This window comes from Haliotis asinina, chromosome 9 (assembly GCF_037392515.1).
Source record: "Haliotis asinina isolate JCU_RB_2024 chromosome 9, JCU_Hal_asi_v2, whole genome shotgun sequence".
Lineage (NCBI taxonomy): Eukaryota > Metazoa > Mollusca > Gastropoda > Lepetellida > Haliotidae > Haliotis > Haliotis asinina.
Window position 1 is genome coordinate 48,548,880 of NC_090288.1, and position 21,711 is coordinate 48,570,590.

General features: G+C 37.9%; 1 protein-coding gene across 1 annotated transcript in view; it reads left to right on the forward strand.

Moving 5' to 3' along the window:
- Positions 1-8,838: 8,838 nt before the first annotated feature.
- Positions 8,839-21,711, forward strand: part of LOC137296374 (Fanconi anemia group D2 protein-like) — a 37,383-nt gene continuing 24,510 nt past the window's right edge. The window contains exons 1-17 of the mRNA XM_067828156.1: positions 8,839-8,934; positions 9,983-10,056; positions 11,128-11,244; positions 11,806-11,873; positions 12,655-12,707; positions 13,778-13,825; positions 14,003-14,063; positions 14,359-14,414; positions 14,728-14,815; positions 16,110-16,234; positions 16,689-16,776; positions 17,191-17,295; positions 17,539-17,627; positions 18,716-18,821; positions 19,482-19,655; positions 20,770-20,904; positions 21,235-21,366. Of these exons, the coding sequence (XP_067684257.1) occupies positions 10,020-10,056; positions 11,128-11,244; positions 11,806-11,873; positions 12,655-12,707; positions 13,778-13,825; positions 14,003-14,063; positions 14,359-14,414; positions 14,728-14,815; positions 16,110-16,234; positions 16,689-16,776; positions 17,191-17,295; positions 17,539-17,627; positions 18,716-18,821; positions 19,482-19,655; positions 20,770-20,904; positions 21,235-21,366 (1,482 nt within the window). The 5' untranslated portion in view covers positions 8,839-8,934; positions 9,983-10,019. The remainder of the gene's footprint in view (positions 8,935-9,982; positions 10,057-11,127; positions 11,245-11,805; positions 11,874-12,654; positions 12,708-13,777; positions 13,826-14,002; positions 14,064-14,358; positions 14,415-14,727; positions 14,816-16,109; positions 16,235-16,688; positions 16,777-17,190; positions 17,296-17,538; positions 17,628-18,715; positions 18,822-19,481; positions 19,656-20,769; positions 20,905-21,234; positions 21,367-21,711) is intronic.

Here is a 21,711-nt window from a genome sequence, read left to right on the forward strand (position 1 = left end):
AAGACTGGACTGGAAACTACTTATGTACATACAATAACCTACAGGAATGAACTTTAATTAACATGTTCAAACAGCAAATGTTTATAACTCTAAACAGAGAATAGATTGGAAATATTTGTTTGATTTTTTTCGTACTCAACTGAAGTTCAGAACTGATTATCACATATACAGTAGGATGTTTGCAGGGCTGAAAATTCATCAATTGTCCAATGTGTTGCATCTCAATTCTCTTTGTCATACAGATCATGGGTGCAGCTACCATTATGAACAAACAAATACGAGCTTACAGATGATTGTTGTGGAGAATGTTGGCAAGCACTGAATACAATTTGAATCTAAAGCTTTGCAATCTATCAGGCCTACACGAAACAAATTGGCTTGCTACATGCATGAAAATGTTCAAGCTAAAATACAGTGCAGAAAAATGGATGATATTTCAGCCTGTGAGAAGGGAGGTGGTGGGGAGGTTAGTGGTTACAGTGTTCACTCGTCACACTAAAACACTGGGTTCAAGTCTCCATGTTAGTACAAAGTGTGAAGCCCATTTCTGGTGTGTCCAGCAATGATATTGCTAGAATATGTGAAGCTCATTTCTGAAATCCTCTTTTGTAATATTGTCGGGAAATTGCCCAAAGCATCATAAATCAACACTCACTCACTCCGCCGATGAGGGAGGACATGGGCTCTCAACAGTAGTGAGTGAATGCCAAGTTGATGTCAGCTGGCCCAGTGCAACCACGCACTGGAAGTTTGGTGTACCACGATACTTTGTGACATGATACAGTCATGTATTGATACACAATGACACAGGGGTGGAAGGGTTAAAGGTTAGTGGCTAATGGGTTTGTTTGTCATGCTGAAAATCCATCACAATTAACATTAACATATTGCTGGTGGGTCCAAACAAATGGTGGTTGGTGGGTGAGTGCAGTTCAATGCCACTTTTAGCAATATTCCAGCAATATCATGCTTGATATCTCAAGGGCATATGTTCCGATGGATCTCCACTAGATCCTGGATGCGTCTACTATGTCTAAATGTATTACCTCCCTTATACAGATTTTCATCCAACCAGGTGTCTATGCTGTGAAGTTGAGAGAACCAATCACATCTCAATTTCACCTTTCAGATTAGCTAACTGATTAAACTTGGCAACACAAACCAAGCAGAGGTTCCCTGAAACAGGTAGGATGAGTTTTTGCATATCATTTCAAAGTTTCAGGCTTATCAATTTACCTGCATGATTTCCCCAAAATCTGAATCACACTCTGAGTGAGTGAGAGAGTGAGTGAGTTTAGTTACGCCACACTCAGATATTTTTCAGCTATATGGCGGCGGTCTGTATATATCGAGCCTGGACCAGACAATCCAGTGATCAACAGCATGAGCATCAATCTGCTCAAATGGGAACGTGCCAACCAAGTCAGCGAGTCTAACCACCGGATCCCGTTAGTCACCTCTTATGACAAGCATAGTTGCCTTTTATGGCAAGCATGGGTTGCTGAAGGTCTATTCTACCCTAGTCCTACACAGGTCGAGTCACACTGTGAACAAACCTTAGCACCTGCTACCGCTATCTTTGTTGACAGTGGGAAGGTAAGTTGATATGGCGGCTTAGCCGATTGGCTACTGCGAGAATGGACTGTAAAGGGAGGTAATAAAACTGATGAAGACACATTTTAACTCGTACCTTGGGGGTGGATACAGCTGCTTTTTGATTTGTAGAATTACACAGCAGTTGGCAAAATAAATATCTCTGTTCTATACCTCCCATGCCTGCATTTCATGATACATATTGCTGAAGACATTGTGAAGTCTTTGTTCTGTCAGTCTTTGGGGATTTATATTTCAAATTCCATCACTGCAATAAAATGGCGCATTATAAAGATATTTCCAGTTACGAAGTATATCACAGCTTTATGTTTAACAACATGCTCAGCATTTTTTCCATCTATATGACAGCTTTAACTCAATCACAATGTCTAATCATAATCATGATTATTACATACATCATATGTCCATAAAAGTTCATTTTGCATCAGATGACCCAGGTGAACCAAAGTTTGGGAATACAAGCTTCTGGCATAATGAAAACAATATGACTGATTCCACTTAAAGATTTATCCTTTCACAACAACATCAACTTCACCTACTTTTTTATTCTCGATGAAGACAAAAGTCAATTGTTCTGACAAACCACTACAAATGTCAATGAGTTCCACATTCCATGGTCTGCCTTCTATCCCTCAACCGTGTTATATTCCCTTCCGCCCTGCCATACATACATAATCTAAATTAAGCAAGTCTAGATTTACATCGGGATCAGGCTTTGATTCTCTTAACACGCTTGGACTGGGTATTTGTTTCTGTTAGTTTTTTTTTTCAGTGAATCCTCTCTGTAATACATTATATAAATGAATCAGGTCTAGATTTTGATCAAGAACAGGCTCTGAATCGCCTGTCTCACCTGCACTCATTTTCAGTTTAAATGGTCATCAGTTTCTACCACCGTTTGGGTGGCTGTATAGCTTAGTGGTTAAAGCATTTGCTCATCACGGACCCAGGTTTGACTCCCTATATGGGTACAATGTGTGAGGCCCATTTCTGGTGTCCCCCACCATGATAGGAATATTGGAGGAATATTGCCAAAAGCGACATAAAACCACAAAAAGTCACTCTATCCATTCCTAAATATTTTTAGCGCTGATACTGTAACACGCTATCTAAAATGAAGGCAGTCTAAATCTTTATCAGGTCAGACTGAATCTCCGATCTTACTGGCACTCCTTTTCCATCATACTGGTTATTTGTTTCTGTCAGTTTATTTTACTGATAATATATAATTACATGTATTACAATTTATATACTGGTAAAATACAATCTATATTATCAGTGACTAAGCATTAGTCTGCCTACTTCTATGAGGCACAAATTGCCAGTGTCTTCATTTTAGTATCTGCCAAAGATTAATTTCCAAAGTGTAATTTCTGGTACATGCCAAGTAGGTGATTGACATCCTGATGGACGCTAATCTCTAGATCTGGACCAGGGTCATTTCCGGCTGTCTTCACTCCTGGACACAGATAGGGACAAGCCTTGCACTGTCCACAATCACCCTACACCGTCCACAATCACCCTCCACTGTCCACAATCACTGGCCAACACTGCATGGTGGCGCCATATCACAGCTTAACCTCTGTCCCATCACACATTAAACTTATCTCCCTTAGCGTATGTTCCCACATCGACTATTAAATAGAAACATAAAGATATTCTGGCAATTTGGGTGATTAATTGTTGATTTAACAAATCATAAATGATATTGACTGTAGCACTGAAATGAGGAATGACAGGGTGAGGGATGTTAAGTGTTTTCCCACAGCAAAATAAACATATTTGTAGTCTAAGATAAGCTATTTTTACCAACAGAATCTGCTCATAATCTAGATTTATGATGATCTGAAAATAATTCAGAAATGATTAAAATAGTTCGTGCAAGAAAACGCAGAATGTACATACAATCGCCACAATGTACATGAAAACACAATGTTGGAAATAACAGAATTTGGAATGTGAAGAAAGAAAGAAAGAAAGAAACTAGCAGCCACAGGCTTACAGGCAAGCTGGTATGTAACAGTACCTACAAAATGTTGATCTCCAAGACTGATGAGACAAGCTTCATTAATAAATCATATATTCATCTTTCCTCTTGAGGAGAAAAAACATAAAAAATCTAAAATGAATTTTAGATAATTTTTTTACCCTGAATGATTTTTAAAAGAAGAAATTGTTCAACTCAAAAACAAAAAGAACTTAGCCTGAACATTAATCTATTGTCAATAAAATTCTTTTTAATCTAAATTATCAGATTTTGATCCATCATTAAATGAAGTACACAAATGTCTGGAATGGTTTGTTGGGAAAAGGAATTAAATATTTTTGTAAAAACCCAATTATCTTCACTTTCACATGGAAAAAAATTGCTAATCTAATTAAAAAATCTCTTAGATGAGTTTTGGTGACTTTACCATCCAGTTAACCAATAACGCTGAAGGAAGGGAGTCAATGGATGAAGATATAACACTACAGCAGGCACTGACGATGCAGTCTGAATCAATTACACAGCCAGACGGTAACAGTCTAATCACTGCCCACAGGGACTGATATTATATAACAGCCTCTGTTGGGCTGAGCTGTAATCAACGCCTTATTGTATTATCAACATTTATCTCACGCCCAATCAGAGATGATTGAGTTATTAAGGTATGAAGTAAGTATCTGTCAAAAGAGGAGGATGCTATATATCTTATTTGGTTGCAGGCATTCAAAAAGAAATCTTTTCATTCTCTTATGTTTCATTCAGTGATGAACTATCCCTGAAATGATAAAGGTGAAAGGTTTCATAAACTGAGTGAGTTTGTGAGTGAGTGAGTGAGTGAGTGAGTGAGTGAGTGAACAAGCATACTTTTACACAGCTTTTAGCAATATTCCAGCAACACAATGAAAGGAAACACAAGAAATGGGCTTCACACACTGCAACAATATGGGGAATCAAACCCAGGCCTTTAGCATGAAAAGTGAATACTTCAACAACTACCTCTACCAGAACCAAGAGAGAAACATAAATTACTGAAACAGTCTCAAACAGGTCTGTTGACAACACATAATGAATGTCCTCTTGGATATTAGCCACATCCCATACAGACTGATACATGTTGTACTACCCTGCAGCCGGTGTCCAGAATCCAGCACACAGATTCTACCTCCACATTATCTCCTGGATCTACAGACATGCTCACTCAGAAAACAAACACAACATCCTTGTTATAGAAACAAGCCCTCAAACATGAAACAGCATGTCTCCTATCAAATAAAGGGGCCTCACACATGTTGTAGGAATGGGTATTAGCCAAACCCTTGTAAAGACAGCATTTGAGAGGGGCTTGGCTTATCTGATAATCTTCAGACATTGAGAAAGTGGATTGATGATTCATCCCGGGTGTTGAAGCTAAAGACATAACTTGATATGTTAATCTCGAGTCCAATCTGCATTTACACTTGGGATTTGGGATGTATTAACAAATGCTCACTGGTTGAATTTTTTAAAACTTATAAAAAATATAAATTCCAGCAATGAAAGGGAAAAGCACTTTCTTGAACTACAACTCACTATGTTTTCAAAAAGATGGTCCAGATAACAATTTTTGAATTTCCCTGGTGGGGCTCTGGGTTAGAATAGGTCACCAGTACATATACTTGTCCTTAGACTAGCTTAAGGTATGAATATATATATTTTGGATAGAAACAAACAATTCCCTTTCTGTTGAAAATTAGTGTCTTTGAGATTCATGAACCAGTGGAAATCCCAATTTTGGGACCCCCCTTTTGTCAAACATCTTTCAAATAACATGCCAAGAATGTATATCTTAATGTTCCCCTTTGAAATAACAAGACAAAAATAGTTTTAACTTTGTTGGCCACTTGGGGAAAGAGTTACTTTGGTAACTATCGTTAAAATTTTTGTTTGTTTTGATAACAACTGACGGAGTATAGTCCCAGTGAACGTTACAGCTCAGAGGTTAGGTCGGAGTTTCAGATATGCTTCCTTCAGGGTTTTAGCATTGCACGAAGGGATGGCAGAATGGAAAATATTGTGGTTCAGGAACAGTGAAGCGGACTAACTTATTGACTTCATTGATCAGTATATATAAATTTGTGGACTGTTGTAAACAGATGGATCTATCCAATGTGCTGAAGAGAACGCCTGCTCTCTTGGAGTGAGTGAGTGAGTGAGTGAGTGAGTGAGTGAGTGAGAGAGTGAAGTTTTACGCCGCACTCAGCAATATTCCAGCTATAAGGCAGCGGTTTGTAAATAACTGGGCCTGGACCAGACAACCCTGTGATCAACAGCATATGAGCATCGATCTGCACATCTGAGAACCGATGACATGTGTCAACCATGTCAGCGAGTCTGATCACCTGATCCTGTTTGTTGCCTCTTATGACAAGCATATAGTCACCTTTTGTGGCATGCTCTCTCGGAAGCATCTTAAACATGTACACTTGTAAAAGTGATCATTTGACAATATGAACATTTTTACACAACAAAATTTGACACAACAACCAAAATGCAAATTGCTTTGTGAATTAATTTCATTCATCTAAGCCTGAGGGTATTTCACATTTCAGCCTAAACTTGCATCTGGATAAGTGAGTGATGATGATGATGATGATGATGATGATGATGATGATGATGATGATGATGATGATCCAATATCTACATACATTCATAAATATGAAAAATGACTCTTGTGTTGGTTGTCAAGCATCCCATACAGAATATCTACACAAATTTTCATACAGTCAATACCAATGACTGAACTGACAAGCATACATAAATTGGAAACTTTGAAAACAGTAAGTATCTGAATTATAAAGAAATATTTTTACAAACTGGAAAAGGTTGAATGTTTTTGAATGAGTTTAGTTTACTGGTTGACGTTTTGCACTTGTTTCACGTCTCTGAGTAAATATAAACTACAAAGACATCACATGCTAGGAAAAGCTATGACTCAGTTACGTTTCCCACTAACGAATGAATCAAAGGCCTACGTAAAAACAAAACAAACGAAAACATAATCACATTTAAATATCACATGACTCAGGTCTGAGAAAACTCTCAGAAACCGTGTGCCACCAACAAGTGTTTTCTCAATAAATGTAACTTACCCCGTGGCAGTTGTTTTCATTCAATGCAGTATGGAGATGATGAGAGCATATATGCGCGGGGTGTCAATTTGCTTCGAAAAGCTAAAAATATTACATAACATTTCAAAATATTTTCAAGTCGAACAAGAACCTCTTCCCCCATGCTGACATTTCATGTTGTGACCTGAAAGTTCAAAGGTGAGGTCATCGCACAAGCGTAATCATTGGCTGGAGGTCCTTCCCAGAAAGTTTTAGATAATACTGCTTTCAGCAAAACTAATATTTTCTAAAACTGATTTAAAGGTCTTCTGTTGAATGGTATGAGAATATTGGCTTGAATAGTCGATTCCGTGTACTCTGTTGTTCATCTGTTGTTCTTGGAGTGTCTGTACCACACATAGGTTGGGTGATTCAATGTAATGACAATTACCCCTCGGTGTCAAGACTCGTCAAACATCTGGTTATTGATAAAGTAGCCGTTACACAAACTACAGAAAATACCCATGGAACTACCCGCTGATCGTTTAAACGAATGATATAAGATAAAGGCTTTTTGAAGGCACTGAAGATGTCAAACTGTTTTCAAATTCTTTATTGTTGTTGTTTAATGCAGCGTAAGGTAACTGGCTAATGTAAACGGACAGGCCGATTTAGTAATTTCTCTGGCCCAAACGGACCACTGTTCGTCAATCTGGACTAGCGATCTTGAAAGTAATTGACTGATCATTCTCACCATTGTTCTTTACATTCTCACCATTTGTTCCTGTTTGATTGCTTGATTGGTATGCACACATTCATTTGTAGTTGTTCCAACAATAATTGCTTTGATTGGTTGACTGATTGTTGATGAGAATCCGAGGTCAATGAGGTCAGTGATCGTTGCCTCTTGAGGGGCAATCAGGACAAATGTATGGAAACGTTTTAGTGCCACTAAAGATAATTTTCATGTACTAATAGATGATACGTACTAGTAAAAAGATACTTTAACCCAAGTAGAAAACCCCCCATTTATCTTAGTCGATGATACTTGCGTTTGCGTGATACTGTCATAATCTAACGTAGAGAATATATCATCCTCTGTCAAATTATCGATAATTATGAATGTGTGCATACCAATCAAGCAATCAAACGTATTGAAGAACGCTGCATTAAACAACAACAACAAAGACGATGACCCAGAAACACTTGCTATAGATTACCCCTAACAACTAATCTGTATATGAGCAATGGTGATGACGAAATGTTAATATATTCAATGTTCATTTGGTGCCCCAATAAACACAGGACAATCGGACAAAGAAATGTTATTCGCTAAGCCAAAGGCTGCTATAAAACAAATCCATAATTAATTCATAATTTAAATGTGCTAGAAATTTCTGGAATGTATTTCAGTCATACTTTTACTATGAACACTGATGCTGTGACAATCCGAGTGAGAGAGTTTAGTAAAACGCCGCATTCAGCACTGCGGGGAATACCAGGAAAGGACTTCACCCACGAAGGGAATCGTACCCAAGTCTTCAGCAAGAAGAGCAAACGCTACACTTAGATTCTGAAATGATTTCAGTAAGTTTTATCTCCGCAGATATATTTCATCATCATCGTCATCGTCATCGTCATCGTCATCGTCAGCGTCATCACCAAAACATTTATACAGCGCAAGTTCTAGTCCAAAAGTACTGGTCAGTAGCGCTCTCCGAACACCTTGAAAATGAAAAGTTGAACATCGTATGTTTTCTTGAAAAGGTACACGTATGTCTTCAGTTTAGATTTGAAAGGATTCAGGTTTTTAAACTATGACACCAATGGAAATATTTTTTCTACTAGCAAAGAGTGTATTCTTATTGAAAAATGCGCTTTGAACAGAAAAAAATATATTTTATCTACGTAAATATTTTGTCGGTTTAAGTGTATAAATTTCCATATGTGCTAAATCGATTCTGTTTTGGTTTGATACAATCCAAGCGTATTTTCGACCTTCACTAATGAAGGACACCTCACCCACAACTAACGAAAAACGTAAGCAGCCATTTTCGACGTTTGTTCACTTGTGCAGTAACGAGTTCTTGATATTTCCCAACAGAAGACTGGCGAAATTGCTCATATAAGATTAGTTGTTAGGGGTAATCTATGCAAAGTGTTTCGTAAACAAACATGGCGGGAAATAAGAAATTAACACTTGTGAAGTAGACAGTTTTAAGTGACACAGCGTGTGTAATATAAAGTGTAAGTTTGATGACATTCTATCTCTTATGTTCGCCAGTGTATATTACATCCGGTAGCATAAGCATAATTCCTTTCACGATACTGTAGGGCGGATTTAACACACCATTCAAAGCGCCCGCAGCTGATCTTAGGCCAAATATGTCTACCATGGTAGACAGCACAACGTAGCCCTATGGTGTCAGTCATGCATTTGTTTCATTGCGAGGCAGTACAAGGCAGTGATCAGTTCAAGGCAGTATAACAAGGCAGTGATCAGTTCAAGGCAGTATAACAATGCGTGCTACCGGGCGCAGCTTGGCACAGTGCTGATTGCTAAAGGCTTTTGATTGGCTAAGTGAATCTTCGATGCTTATAAAGTCTCATTAAAGACAAACATCTAGTGTGAAACAATGGACATTTTTAAAAAAAAATCAGTTCCTAAAATATGCTAATAAGGAACCCAAAGCCTTTCTTCTGGAAACTGTGTCAGTCTAGTCTTGCCACATATGCTTGAATTACATTGGTTGTCTGACACAGAGGGATAGTCAATAGTCAATAGTGTGCACCCCCTTTTTGAAAAAACTGTATCCACCATGCACATGCACAAAAAATGGTATGTTTAGAAATCTTAAATAGCTCAAAACATTCATCTTGTGTATTCCACAATCATCATGTTTCTTCAAATGAGTTGTAGTTCTTGTATCCAAGGGAGATAATTTCACAGTTGTTTGACATTTGTCAACTCAATAGTACCAAATTGGTCTTGAAGTGTGACATAGCTGTATGAATGATTCGTCCAAATTGAATATGTATACATAATAATTTTTATCTCAGTTCACCTGATTCACCCAGTTCCTATGCAGTATGTAAATAACAGTCATGAATTTACCACAATTGATCATTTATTCTAGGGACTGATGAAGTGTTCACTTGTCACGCCAAAGACCTGAGTTCGATTCCCTGCATGGGCACGATGTGTGTCCTGTTATCTATTGCTAGCTGATATGATATTGCAGGAATGTCGCAAAACCCAACTCATTTATGCTAATTTTGTAGGTTCTCCTTTCAGCCTTCTTGAGTTGTCTGCCCTTTAAAGAACAAGCAATATGCAGAAAGGAAAAAGGAAAAACAGTGATCCCACAGGTAAAATCTGAAGCTTTCTGACCATCTTTTATGCTTTAGCAGGGCCCAATTTAGTGCTTTGTAACTTATATTGGTGCAACCCAATAATACAAAGTGCAGCCTAGTTATCAGTCTAAATAATGAGAAATAAACCGACAATAAATCTAACATTATAAGCATAATTGCATCAGCTCATTTTGTCTTCTAAATTTTGTAAACAGGGATCTGCTGTGATTCTGTGTTGCTATGGTTTCTATGTTGCTATGGTGCTACTGGTAAACACATATAAGATGATCCATGACCTGACAAATGACCCAAATTTGCATACTTGGGAACGCCCCACAGAACGATCCACTTGAAACAAGAGGGAGACAGGTTGTCTGATAAATATTGAGAAGTTCATTTTCCCTGTGCATTTCACATATGAATTGTTTTAGCACACTCGATTTGGGAACAGGTACAATCCCAGTGAATTGAATCAACACAATATACTGAGCAAATATGTTTAGGACCACCGATCCATTTCACAAATGGCATTTTCCTGGGTTTTTTTTAACAAAATTGTTGAATATCTAAAATGCTTGTCAATGCCCCAATCATCTATTTGTCTTCGTCTTAACTAAAGGTTAGCATGGAATATCAGTATTTTATGCCTGAAATTGGAGTCTTATCATTCGAAGGAATATGCGATGTTGATTTCATGTCACAGTTAGCATGTATTGCACGTGCATAATCGTCAAGCTATCTGTAGCAGCCAAGTGTACTCGCCCAATTCGTTGTACCGCCTCTCTTGTCACAAACGCATTTAGTGCGCAGGATCATCTAATATGTGTCCAGCAGTACATTAGCATTAAGTTGAAACATCTGATGTTTGCAACTGGAACTGGCTGGTGCAACTAGGTCTTTATCTTAAACAAACACAACACCAGCTGTAGCTCTTTTCAGCAGTTTAGAATTTTACAGCTCCGAGACAACTCCATGAATTAATTAATTCACTTTTGCACATCATGATTCAGTATGCAATGATTCATTCTGATACCTGATAGTGCTTGTTGTGTCACGAAATTATAAGTCATGTATTTGATGTTTTAGTTCAGTCAAGCAAGAAGAAGAAATCAACTGATGTTTACACAGAGAAATCTGTGTTCACAGAGCTGATAGCAAATGCTGGATTTGTCCTGAAAGATGGCCATTCTAACAATGAACTTAGTGAGTTCTCATACAAACTGTATGTAATGTATGTTTGGTGCCCTGAACTGTGCTTGAATTTTGGTAACAGCTGCTTGAAAACATTTCCTTGCTCTTAACAGGATTGATAAATTTCAAAATATCTGTAAAATTTAATGGGTTTAGTATGTGAAGGGCCTCTTTTGTGATATAAGAACAACATAAATTTGTCCTGCAGTCCCAACTTTTCATTTAAAAAAAGTCAGCTCACAAAACATTCTCACCCTTTTTGAATTAATATGTTAAATAGGTATTTGGCTGCATTTGGGCATTAAGATAAGGTAAAAAGGACTGAACTTTAAAAGGATGGTGCAGTTCAAGATTTTTGAATGAGTGTCAGAGGACTTGGTGGAAATACCTCTGTTTGCACTTCTTGAGGGAGCAATGCCCAAATATGGCACAGTGATTAAATATTGACCAGGACATTGTAACCCAACAGACATGTTATCATGGAGACACTGAGCTTGAAAATTTATTAACAGTTATCTGTATATGGTTTCAAATCATATTCACTTCAGTATTTTGGGGTTGATATTTTTCCAGCTGTGGACCAGGCTGTGTTCCAAAGAGATTTGTTGCTGAGCATCAAAAGGCATGATGACTACCCAGCGGTAGGTCTGAGTAATTCTGTAACACTCTTGTAGAGTATATATAATGCACTCTTTAGTAGTTAGGACTTCAGTCAGGCCAGCAATCAGCAAACAATTATTGACATGTAACAGTTATTGCCAATACATCAGTATCATGTGTGTGCAGTTCCTGTCAATTACAATTCTATTATGTTACCCATTTATTCTCAACATTAAATGACAACAAAAACAGTTGTTCACGGTATGTAACTGTAAATAGAAATAAAAAAACAAGTTTTGTTAATTCAACGAAAGGTGGAGTAATTTTGGAAATGTCGCTAGAATATGGCAATAACTGTTTGACAGCCAGTACATGCTGTGTCCACCTGACCGCTCGCAAACAAAATCCAATCTAGGATATGCTTGGAAGTGAGTGTTTCCCCTAGGATTCAGAAAGGGCAGGGTAAATTCATGGAAAAGGGCACTTCATAACCTCAAAGGGCATGTTGGTGAGGATTATTGAAAAAACAACAAAATGTATAAGAAGTCAAATTGTCTTATAATTTCAATTCTAAAGTTTGTTTTTACTCTTTTCAGTTTGTATTTTACGATTAGAATTTGAAAAAGCATTTCAAATCTGGAAAATACACACTAGTCATAGTAAACGACTGTAATTGAGGCGAAAAAGGGCAGGGTGCAAAATAAAAAGGGCAGGGTGCCAAAGTCAAAAGGCAGGGTGCTGCGCCCTCCTAAATGTGCCTAGGGGGAACACTAGAAGTATTCTCTGTCAGCTGAAGACTCACTCTTGTTTCACTATATTCAGGTCGTGGAGGACTTCCTAGAGGGGTTCGAGACTTATATTGAAGAGCCCCAGAGGTCAGTTATCGGATATTTTCACAATTATTGTTCAAATGCTTTGTAAATGTAACCGTAATTTGATCCTTGCAATTGTCTTACAGAAATCTCTGTACTCTGTCTCACATGTATTACAGACCCTAAATTGTGTCTGCCTTTAAAGCTATGTCTGTGTTTGATTTTATTTTTTCTGTTTAACATCAGGACTTTCTTAGTTTACTGTTAAATGTTTATAATCTATTTGAAAATGCACCTGAAGTTGACTGGCCATAACAAATGCCTGGATAGATTTATGTTAAGTTTTTCACCTTACAATTTTGTGTAAAATGAACATTTGAAGCCTTAGAAAAATCCAGTTTGCATACATCATAAACTTGTACAGAATTATTGAAACACTAATGTTACATGTGCAGTTATGAACTGCCATTAAACTGTTACCATGGACACATAAGACAATCGACCATATCACTATATATGGAATATAGTCATGGTAAAAGTTTGGGATGTACGAGGCACAGTCATCTAAAGTGCTGTGTTTGGATGTGCTGAGTACTGGCCCTTGGTCATACCCAGAACCTGTGATTGTCAGTTCAGATCCTGGTTCATGTTGATTATGATTTTGTGATTGTTAACACTATTCCCCTGCATGTTGGTTTCACCAAAGAAGTATATGTCTTGTCTGCCACATGGAGTTCCCACGTCGTGCACGTCACCGGAATTCTGATCTAAGCAGCTTTTAGTTTATTCTATTCCATTTCACTTGGTCCTATTGAGAGTCCACATTTTTTCTGTTCCCAACTGATGATGGACCTTTGAACACTGGATTAGAAAACTAGGACTTGTCTTCAGCCAAACATTCTTGTTACAAAATGTGATTGACTTGGTCATGTTTGCTGACTTTTTGTATTTGTGTAGGTTGGTGCTCATGATGTCATGCATGGGATTTCTGATCCAGACCCAATTATTTACAGATTATGGTCATGTAGCTTGAATATTGGTGACTAGTTTTAAACAAGGAACAATAACAAACACCACTCATAGTGAAGATGATAAACTTCTGATGACTGACTTAAGAATTGTTTTGCTTTCAGACTGAGCAAGAGTGTGATGGCGACACACACAGTAAAAGAGTGTGACAGGTGGGCCGGAATAGATACTTATCAAGATTCCTCAAATTATAGGCTGTGGTATTGATACTTACCCATTCGACAACAGCATATGTTTTCATTGATGACTTTATTCAAGTCATTGAATTATGAGGGAAGTTTATGGAAGATAATAGTTGATTTTAGTGACAATGCTTTTTGTGCTTTCAGTGCAAGATACCCTATACAAGACAGCATTGTTAAGATTCTTTTAGGAATTGATATTTTACAGGTTAGTATGTTTGATAAGTTTTATACATTAGCCCATATTCTCATACCGGATTGAGTCACTTTTATGGGAGCTTCTCTTCATATGTTTTTATTGATGAAGAATATTTTAATTTGAATATTTCTTTTTAATAAATGACACCAAATGTTAAACATCTGAAATGAATGAATATTTGATTGTATTGTATGCAAATTATGAAATGAACTCATAGAGAAATACGATTTGTTTCAATGAGAACACAAGTGAATCATACGTTCAGTACCCAAACTGAATGTAAGAGGTGATGTTGATGTTGCAGTCGAAGGTGATGAAGCTGCTGTTGGAGAAGCTGCCGCTGTTCATGGGGGATGATGAGTAAGCATGTAGTGCCCAGTTCCTGACCCACATGGTGTTAACCAAGCTCTGTAGAATTGATTTTGGCAACGAGTGTGTTTTCAGTTGTCTGGGTTTGAAAGAGTCTTTACTCTGCATATATCTTTGAAAATCTCTTCATGGTTTGATGAAGGAGCGAGGCGTATAACTGGATAACAACATCTTGTGTATTGCTCAGAACAAGGTTTTATACCAATGTAGGAATTCAACAAAATGCTGCTCTATAATATAAGCAAGAATTTTTTATCCACAAAGTTGTATGCTTCTATATAATATTCACTCTGTCCTGTTACAGTTTTGTGTTTGAGAATGGAGAGAAGATATTCATTCCCAGAGTCCTCCTCAGTCAGTTTCGGTGGCTAGACAGAATTGTCAACTGTAAGGTATGCCATTGTTCTTCTGGATGTAAGTGTAGCTGGTAGCGTGGGGAGTTGTCTTCCTTGGACCTTTTCTGCGCATGTGGAGTTTGTCTGTCTGTGCGTCCCCTTTTTCTGAGCATGAAACCGATACAATTCCACCTTAGCATGTATAGTTGGGAATTCATCAGTTTGTTGCGCTGTCATGACTGTACAGTAAACAAGAAGAGAAATAAATTCAAGTGCGCAGAGATGTGTTTTTTGTGAGAATGAAACAGTGAAATATTGTATTCACAAGCTTAGAATGATTGGAAATGTTTGTTCGCTTTTGACCATGAGCGGCCATGTGCTTTGACATTTGATGTGTTTTCAATGTAAGTTCATGCAAATTTCTTGTAAGCATTTATATATATCATCGCCAATATGAGTGACTGTCAGTCAAACATAACGGCGAGTGTGAAAAGTGACAGAAGTCGAATTTCTGTAAGGTATGGCTTAGTTCTTCTGGATATAACTATGTAATACACACGCTTATGACAACCTGGGATATAACAAAAAACCTTTCTGGTCTTGGCCACAAGGTGTACAACTAGCTCCAGTCTAGATCTACGCATGTTGGGTTCATGTGTAAGATAGAGGCATTGTCTCTGTATTACATGGGTACTCATTAACTTTGAAAATGGCAGGCACTATGAACTCTGATTTTCCTTGAATCTATCTCATGCTGTCAGTGATTTGGAATCTTAGATAAATCACGGATTATCAGGACTTCAGATTTCCAATGAAACTGATTGTGAATGTTTCATATTTCTTTAATTAAAATGTTAAATAATCTATTCAAAGATATTTTTTATCTTGATTTATATATGGTACTTATTATTCACTCATTGTTATCCCCCGCAATGCGTTTTGCGGGGTGTATTTAAGTGCACCCTGTCTGTCCATGCACATTTATCTTTTCTGGAGCAGAACTTTAAAACCATTCAATATTTCTTCACCAAACTTGGCACATAGAGAGATCTGATGGTGTATGAGTGCCTTTTGGTAGTTTGGGTATTCTTAATAATGACTTGGACTGAAATTGGTAGGTGTGCCCTTTTTCATGAGATCAACTTTGAAACTGTTCACTATTTCTTCACCAATCTTGGCATGGCACATAGATCCTGTGTTGCACTGGTGCCTTTTGGTAGTTTTGGAATTCTGGATAAAATATATATCATAACTAGGAGACATATTCATGAGGAGTAATTTACCGTTGCAGGGGATATTGATGACTGTGTCTTCTTGTTTAAAGTTTGCCTCCAATTTCTTTCATTTTCAGGAGCTGACAACTAAGATGTTGGAGATGATAGACATCAGCTCGCCAGATGTACAAAGGGAGATAATCCTGTGTCTGCCTGAGGTAGTAGAGGATACTGAACATGGCGATGTGGCTAAAGCCCTGAGGTAGGAGCTCTTCCCTGGACATTTAGTGAAAATTTTCATACCTTCAGAATTTCTGTTCATAACAGTAATTTACATGTAAAATAAGCTTAGTCCAAAATATCAAATGTAGGATTATTTTGCATATTTCCAAGTACTTCCTCACCAGCGGACAAGTTAATTTATTACTGAATGGAGACATTGCTTCAGCATTTATCAGAGTACTCAGAATACTAAATAACTTTACAGTCTGTAATTTATCTGTATGCATTGTTTATCACAGTTACAGCTCACACACTGTCTGAGCTTTTGAGGACTGAGGTTCTGACTTGTTGTTGACTGTAAATATTGAAACACAGATTGTTAGATTCTATGTTCGTATAAAACATTGAAAATGTTGCTTGTGTAGAATGTGAATAAGTGAGATTAATGTGATGTAAGATTATGATGTCTTAAGGATTAACGTTGATACTTTCAGTGATATTCTTCTACAAGGCAACCAGATGACTGTTCCAATTCTTGATGCCTTATCTAACCTGGCTTTAAAACCAGAACTTCTAGCTGAGGTATGGCTTACAAATATGAAATGACGAAATCTCCCAAACGTAAAACTCTCCTTGCGATACAGGGAAGAAAAGGTTCTAGAAAGAAAGATGAAAAGGTTATCAGGTTCTATGACTGACTGTGTGTCATTGTATCCTGATCGAGTGGATTGTTGCCCATGCTGTCAGTCACTGGTTGGGCAGAGTGAGACTCCAGTAATTACAGCCCCCACTAGTAGAGCAGGAGCATTTTTCTCAAACATTAATCTTTTCATTTGATTCCCTCTGAATATTGCATAAAATATTCAAATCAGTGCTCCACTCTGAGATGGAATCATGAATCAAGCAGCTTGCAAATTCTGTTATAAAATGTATTTTGAATCTGTTTGAATTATGTAACTGTATAACTGTTCTCAAAATGGTGTTTATTTTTTGTAGGTGCGAGGGTCTGTTCTGCAGACTTTGTCTTCTGTTGAGATGGATGATCTGCCAGTGGTGGTCAAATTTTTGCTCCAGACAGTCACACCACAGGATTCACTGGAGGTAGCAGACGTATTTAGTGTAGTGCAGATAGTCACACCACAGGATTCACTAAAGGCAGCAGATGTGTGTAGTTTAGTACAGATACTCACACTACAGGATTCTTCAGAGGAAGCATATGTGTCACCAAATTATTCAGGTGTTCTTTAATATCTTATATGATTATTCATATCTATTTTCGCAATGTTTTCGATATATTGCAGAGTGAATTCATCATCTAGTATACATATTTTCGACTATCAACAGATTGTCACAGAAATTCGATCAAGCATTGATTTTAAACCTTTGCCTGCCGCCCAAAGCAAGTCCAGCAAGAAGGACAAGACTAAGAAACGGTGAGATATGCCTTCTTAATCAAGCAAGACTCAATATGTGGCAGGTATACCTTCATCCAAGATTGAAACCTGTTCCAACCAAGAAAATATTTCAAGTAATACTAGTCTAAATCCAAAAGGATATATTTTGAAATGCTGGCTAACAGTTTTCATAAAACTGTTTCAAATTAATAAAAAACAAGCAAGGTCAACTTTTGGGGAAAAAGATAATGTGGTGAAAGGGAGATAACTGTGACTTCTGAGCCAAGCGATGATGCACTGGTTAAGACCATTGTGCAGTGTATGAAATAGTAGTGTCCGCCTGGTGGCCCACTGCTTGCTAGTTACATGGTGGGCTTACAGCTTTATTTTGTAGCTGGCTCTGTGCGCCAATATATTTTCCAAGGGTATATATCTGACCATGTCATTGACTACAGGAAATATTTCAAATAAATAATTTACAATTCTGGTAACTAGATGATGTCTGTATAGTTCATGATCAATGAACACAGATCAACCTCCCATTTATCTCACACTACAAGTAACTGGTCTAGGAAATTCCTTCAGCCAATGAATAATGCCGTTCTTTTCTGATGTCAGTGACTCTAGATGAATCAACAGTGACCACAATGTCATGGTTCTATTAAATGCTTTTGCTTTTGCACATGTTTAAGTTTATCTCACTACAAGTAATTCATTAATTACTTTCTTTAAACACCTTGTGTCAATTTCCCATATTTAATACAGAGCTGGTTACATGTTAACAGGGCCGGCAACATTTTTGAGTTATCAGCCCTGTGGGCTTCCTGTCTTTTTGTAGGTGTTTCATACACTGCAGTATGCTATGATAGATGCTGGCCCCAGTCACCATAGCTCCTTTTTGATCTCGATTTGAATGAGAATGTGGTGAAAAGGTAAAAAGATTGCCATCTAATCAAATTGCATTTTGATAGAGATGGAGAATTGATGTCTTGTTGGTGGATGGTTCAAGGTATTTGTTATACCATATAAACTGCACAGGTTGGCCAAGGATCAGTGTGAAAGGAGTGACTAGTGAGTGGTGAGTATACACTCAGTTTTGAAACATTCTTGATCATGCTGTGTTGTAGGACAGCCTCAGATGGCAGTGTAGAGAAGGGGAACGAAGCACTGACATTGGATGCCATCAAATCCGGGATTCGCTTCCAGAAAGCTGTGTCTGAAGCTTGGATAAAGGTAATGCTGCAGAGGAAATATGTTGCGTATATCAGGGATTATTTGGAGGTGCACAGCAGTGAGTTATAAACCTGTGGTTGATGTGAGTATTTCTCCTTGTCTCCTTTGTAGTATAGAGTCGGATGGTAAACATGTGAATAGTGTATTTATTCAGCATGAGCAAATGCTTATCCTCGGGGTACAATGAAACACTTGCAGAGAAATAACTGGCTCCATTTTCAATTGTCACATACAATAAGGGCATGTGCTGAGTGTTGGTCAGTTTAAGTGTCCAGTGCCCTGTGGTTGTCACAAGGGCTGGTAATCAAGGATGTTGTGGTTGCCTCTCACAAGAAGCATATGATACCGCAATCCCATTTGAATTTTTTGTCAGTGTCAGAAAGTCATTGGGATCTGCTCTGAAGTGGATATTTAGACAAAAGTCTGCTGCAGATGGCACTAAAATGACCTAAAACCTGAATGTGTGACACTGTCCCCACATAGTATGGATCACCACTGATCCTGCAGACTGCAGTTCTCCTGGTTCACACCTTATTTGCTAGGATACTTTGATGCAGGGGTGTATCAGCAATGAAATCCCAGTCGTGAACTCTGTCTGTTCTGTGTAGTACCAAACCACATTCAGTTTGAGATTGCAGGCTCATTTGTTGCATATTTCAGGCAATTGACAACCTGAAGGACCCAGCTGATCACAAGGTGATTGACATCTTTGTTCTGCTGATTCTACACTCAACCAACCGCAAGAAGCCAGTAGAGAGTCTTTTCAGAAACAAGATCCGCTTGGGGGCATTTACTGAACCTCTGCTGCAGTCTGCTTTCACTGACCATGCTCAGGTGGGTTATTGTAATGTTAAATGTCTGGGAGCAACAGTGTCTATTCTAGAACTAAAAGTCTAGGGGGGATTTCTCGCCCCCTTACAAAAAAGGAGGGGGGATTTGGAAAATTTAGGGGGAATACCTGTATTACGGTCTTTCAAAATAGTGTGGATGTACGAAAGTTATTGCAACCACCACCAGTGAAACTATTGCTCGTTAGCTCAGAGGGAACAAGGTCAGTCTTGGTGGTTTTGCTCACCTTTCTATTCATACGCCTCCTTAATAGATGTATTGGTCTGGGGAGACATGGCGGACACTGTTGCTTTCTCAGTGTTTTTTTGTGCAAAAATGTCATCTATTTTCATTCTTTTGCGTGGCATTATTCATGCCAAATTAACACAAACCGTTGTAAATAAGAATTTCGTATTCATTTTTCGTCTGCAACTTCAAGTGATGATATTGTCTGATTTTGAAAACAAAACTAAAACGAAAAGATTGACGAAACTGTGTTTTGTAAGTGCTGTACACAAGCACTATGTTTAGAGTTCATAGTCTAACGTTGTCAATTAATTAATCAAATCATAACTTCATCGAAAAATGATATCTAATTTCATACTGATATGCATGGAAATTTGTTTCCCCAGTGCCGATAGTGGTTTTAACCAAGGGAGGTTACTCTGTTATGTCTACATGTTGTCACTCGAACTTGACTCTGTGGCTGACTCAGGTTTAAAAAGTCATTCCTTGTCAATATAAAGCTTTTTTCGTATGTTTTTTGAAAGGTAGTTAGGGAGCAAATTACTATGCGCGACAGTTCGTGCTCTGTTGTTTTTATGAGGTGCGATTTGCTCATTATTAGCGCGAATTGCGCAATCACGCATCCTAGAATAGACACTGGAGCAAAGCTATCATAGACCTACAACTGTTATTCCTTCTGTACTGTAACATACACTTATGGCAGTCGTAGTGCTACTATAGCTTTCTAAAACCGTCCCTAGTATCACTTGATATTTTCCTGGATGTAACTGAGTAGAAAACTTGTTTTATATCTATGTTACTCTGTGTTATGATTTGAACACATATGATGTAATATCCCATGTTGCATATGGTACTTGCTTCCTGTCATCCTCAGATCCTGCGAGGGTACTTCCCGTCTGTACTGTCTCTAGCTGAGGTGCTACTGAGATCTCCAGAGCCAGGCATCAGCTACTTCGCCTCCGCTATGTATCGTCATGCCTTTGCTGTGTTTGACAGCTACTGTAAACAGGTAATCATAGACTGTTGTCTGTGGCAATGTGCAGAGGTCGCATTTCTTCTGTACACTGGAAAAGAGGAAGCAAGTAGCCTCAACTTGAGCTTAAGAGGTTTTAAAAATTCCATGTTTAGCTGCATTTATTCACAAATGGTGTGAAAATAGATTTCTGTGGAATCATTTTTGGTGATTGAAGAAAAGCAGAACTGTGGAGTACTTTAGTTGTCCAAGGGGAGGTAACCCATTCCAAGCTGTAAGTACTGATCAAACAGATTTAATGAATTATTTATCATTTTCAGAAACATTGAGGATGATATGTGTGAACTATGTGTGTTTCCTCTGCAGGAGATTGTCGGGAACCTGGTGACACACATTGGCAGTGGTTTTGCGGGTGAGATCGACAGCTCCCTCGACATTCTCTCAGACTTGGTACATCACCACCTCTCCAGCATGGCCCCATTCGCCATCTTTGTCAAGGTTAGAATATACAGGGTTTGTTTAACAATTAAACCTCTTTAATCTGGACTGCTCTGTTCCCAAAGAAATCTCCTAGGCCAGATGCTCATTGAGCACTTATGGTTGAATTATTACTACCATTTGTTTCTGTAGATACAAGATTGAACAGTTAGTGAATTTCAAAATGTGTCTCACTCAGTCACTTTGACATACTAAAGTCATCAAAACAGTATGTAACGTAAACTGTTAGTATGCTTTTAATGTCTGAAAATACAACCTGGTATTATCTTAATATGTGTTTATATGTGTACCTGCTGTTGAAATGTATATGTAAACATGTACACAAAGGTCTAAACATGTTTTTGT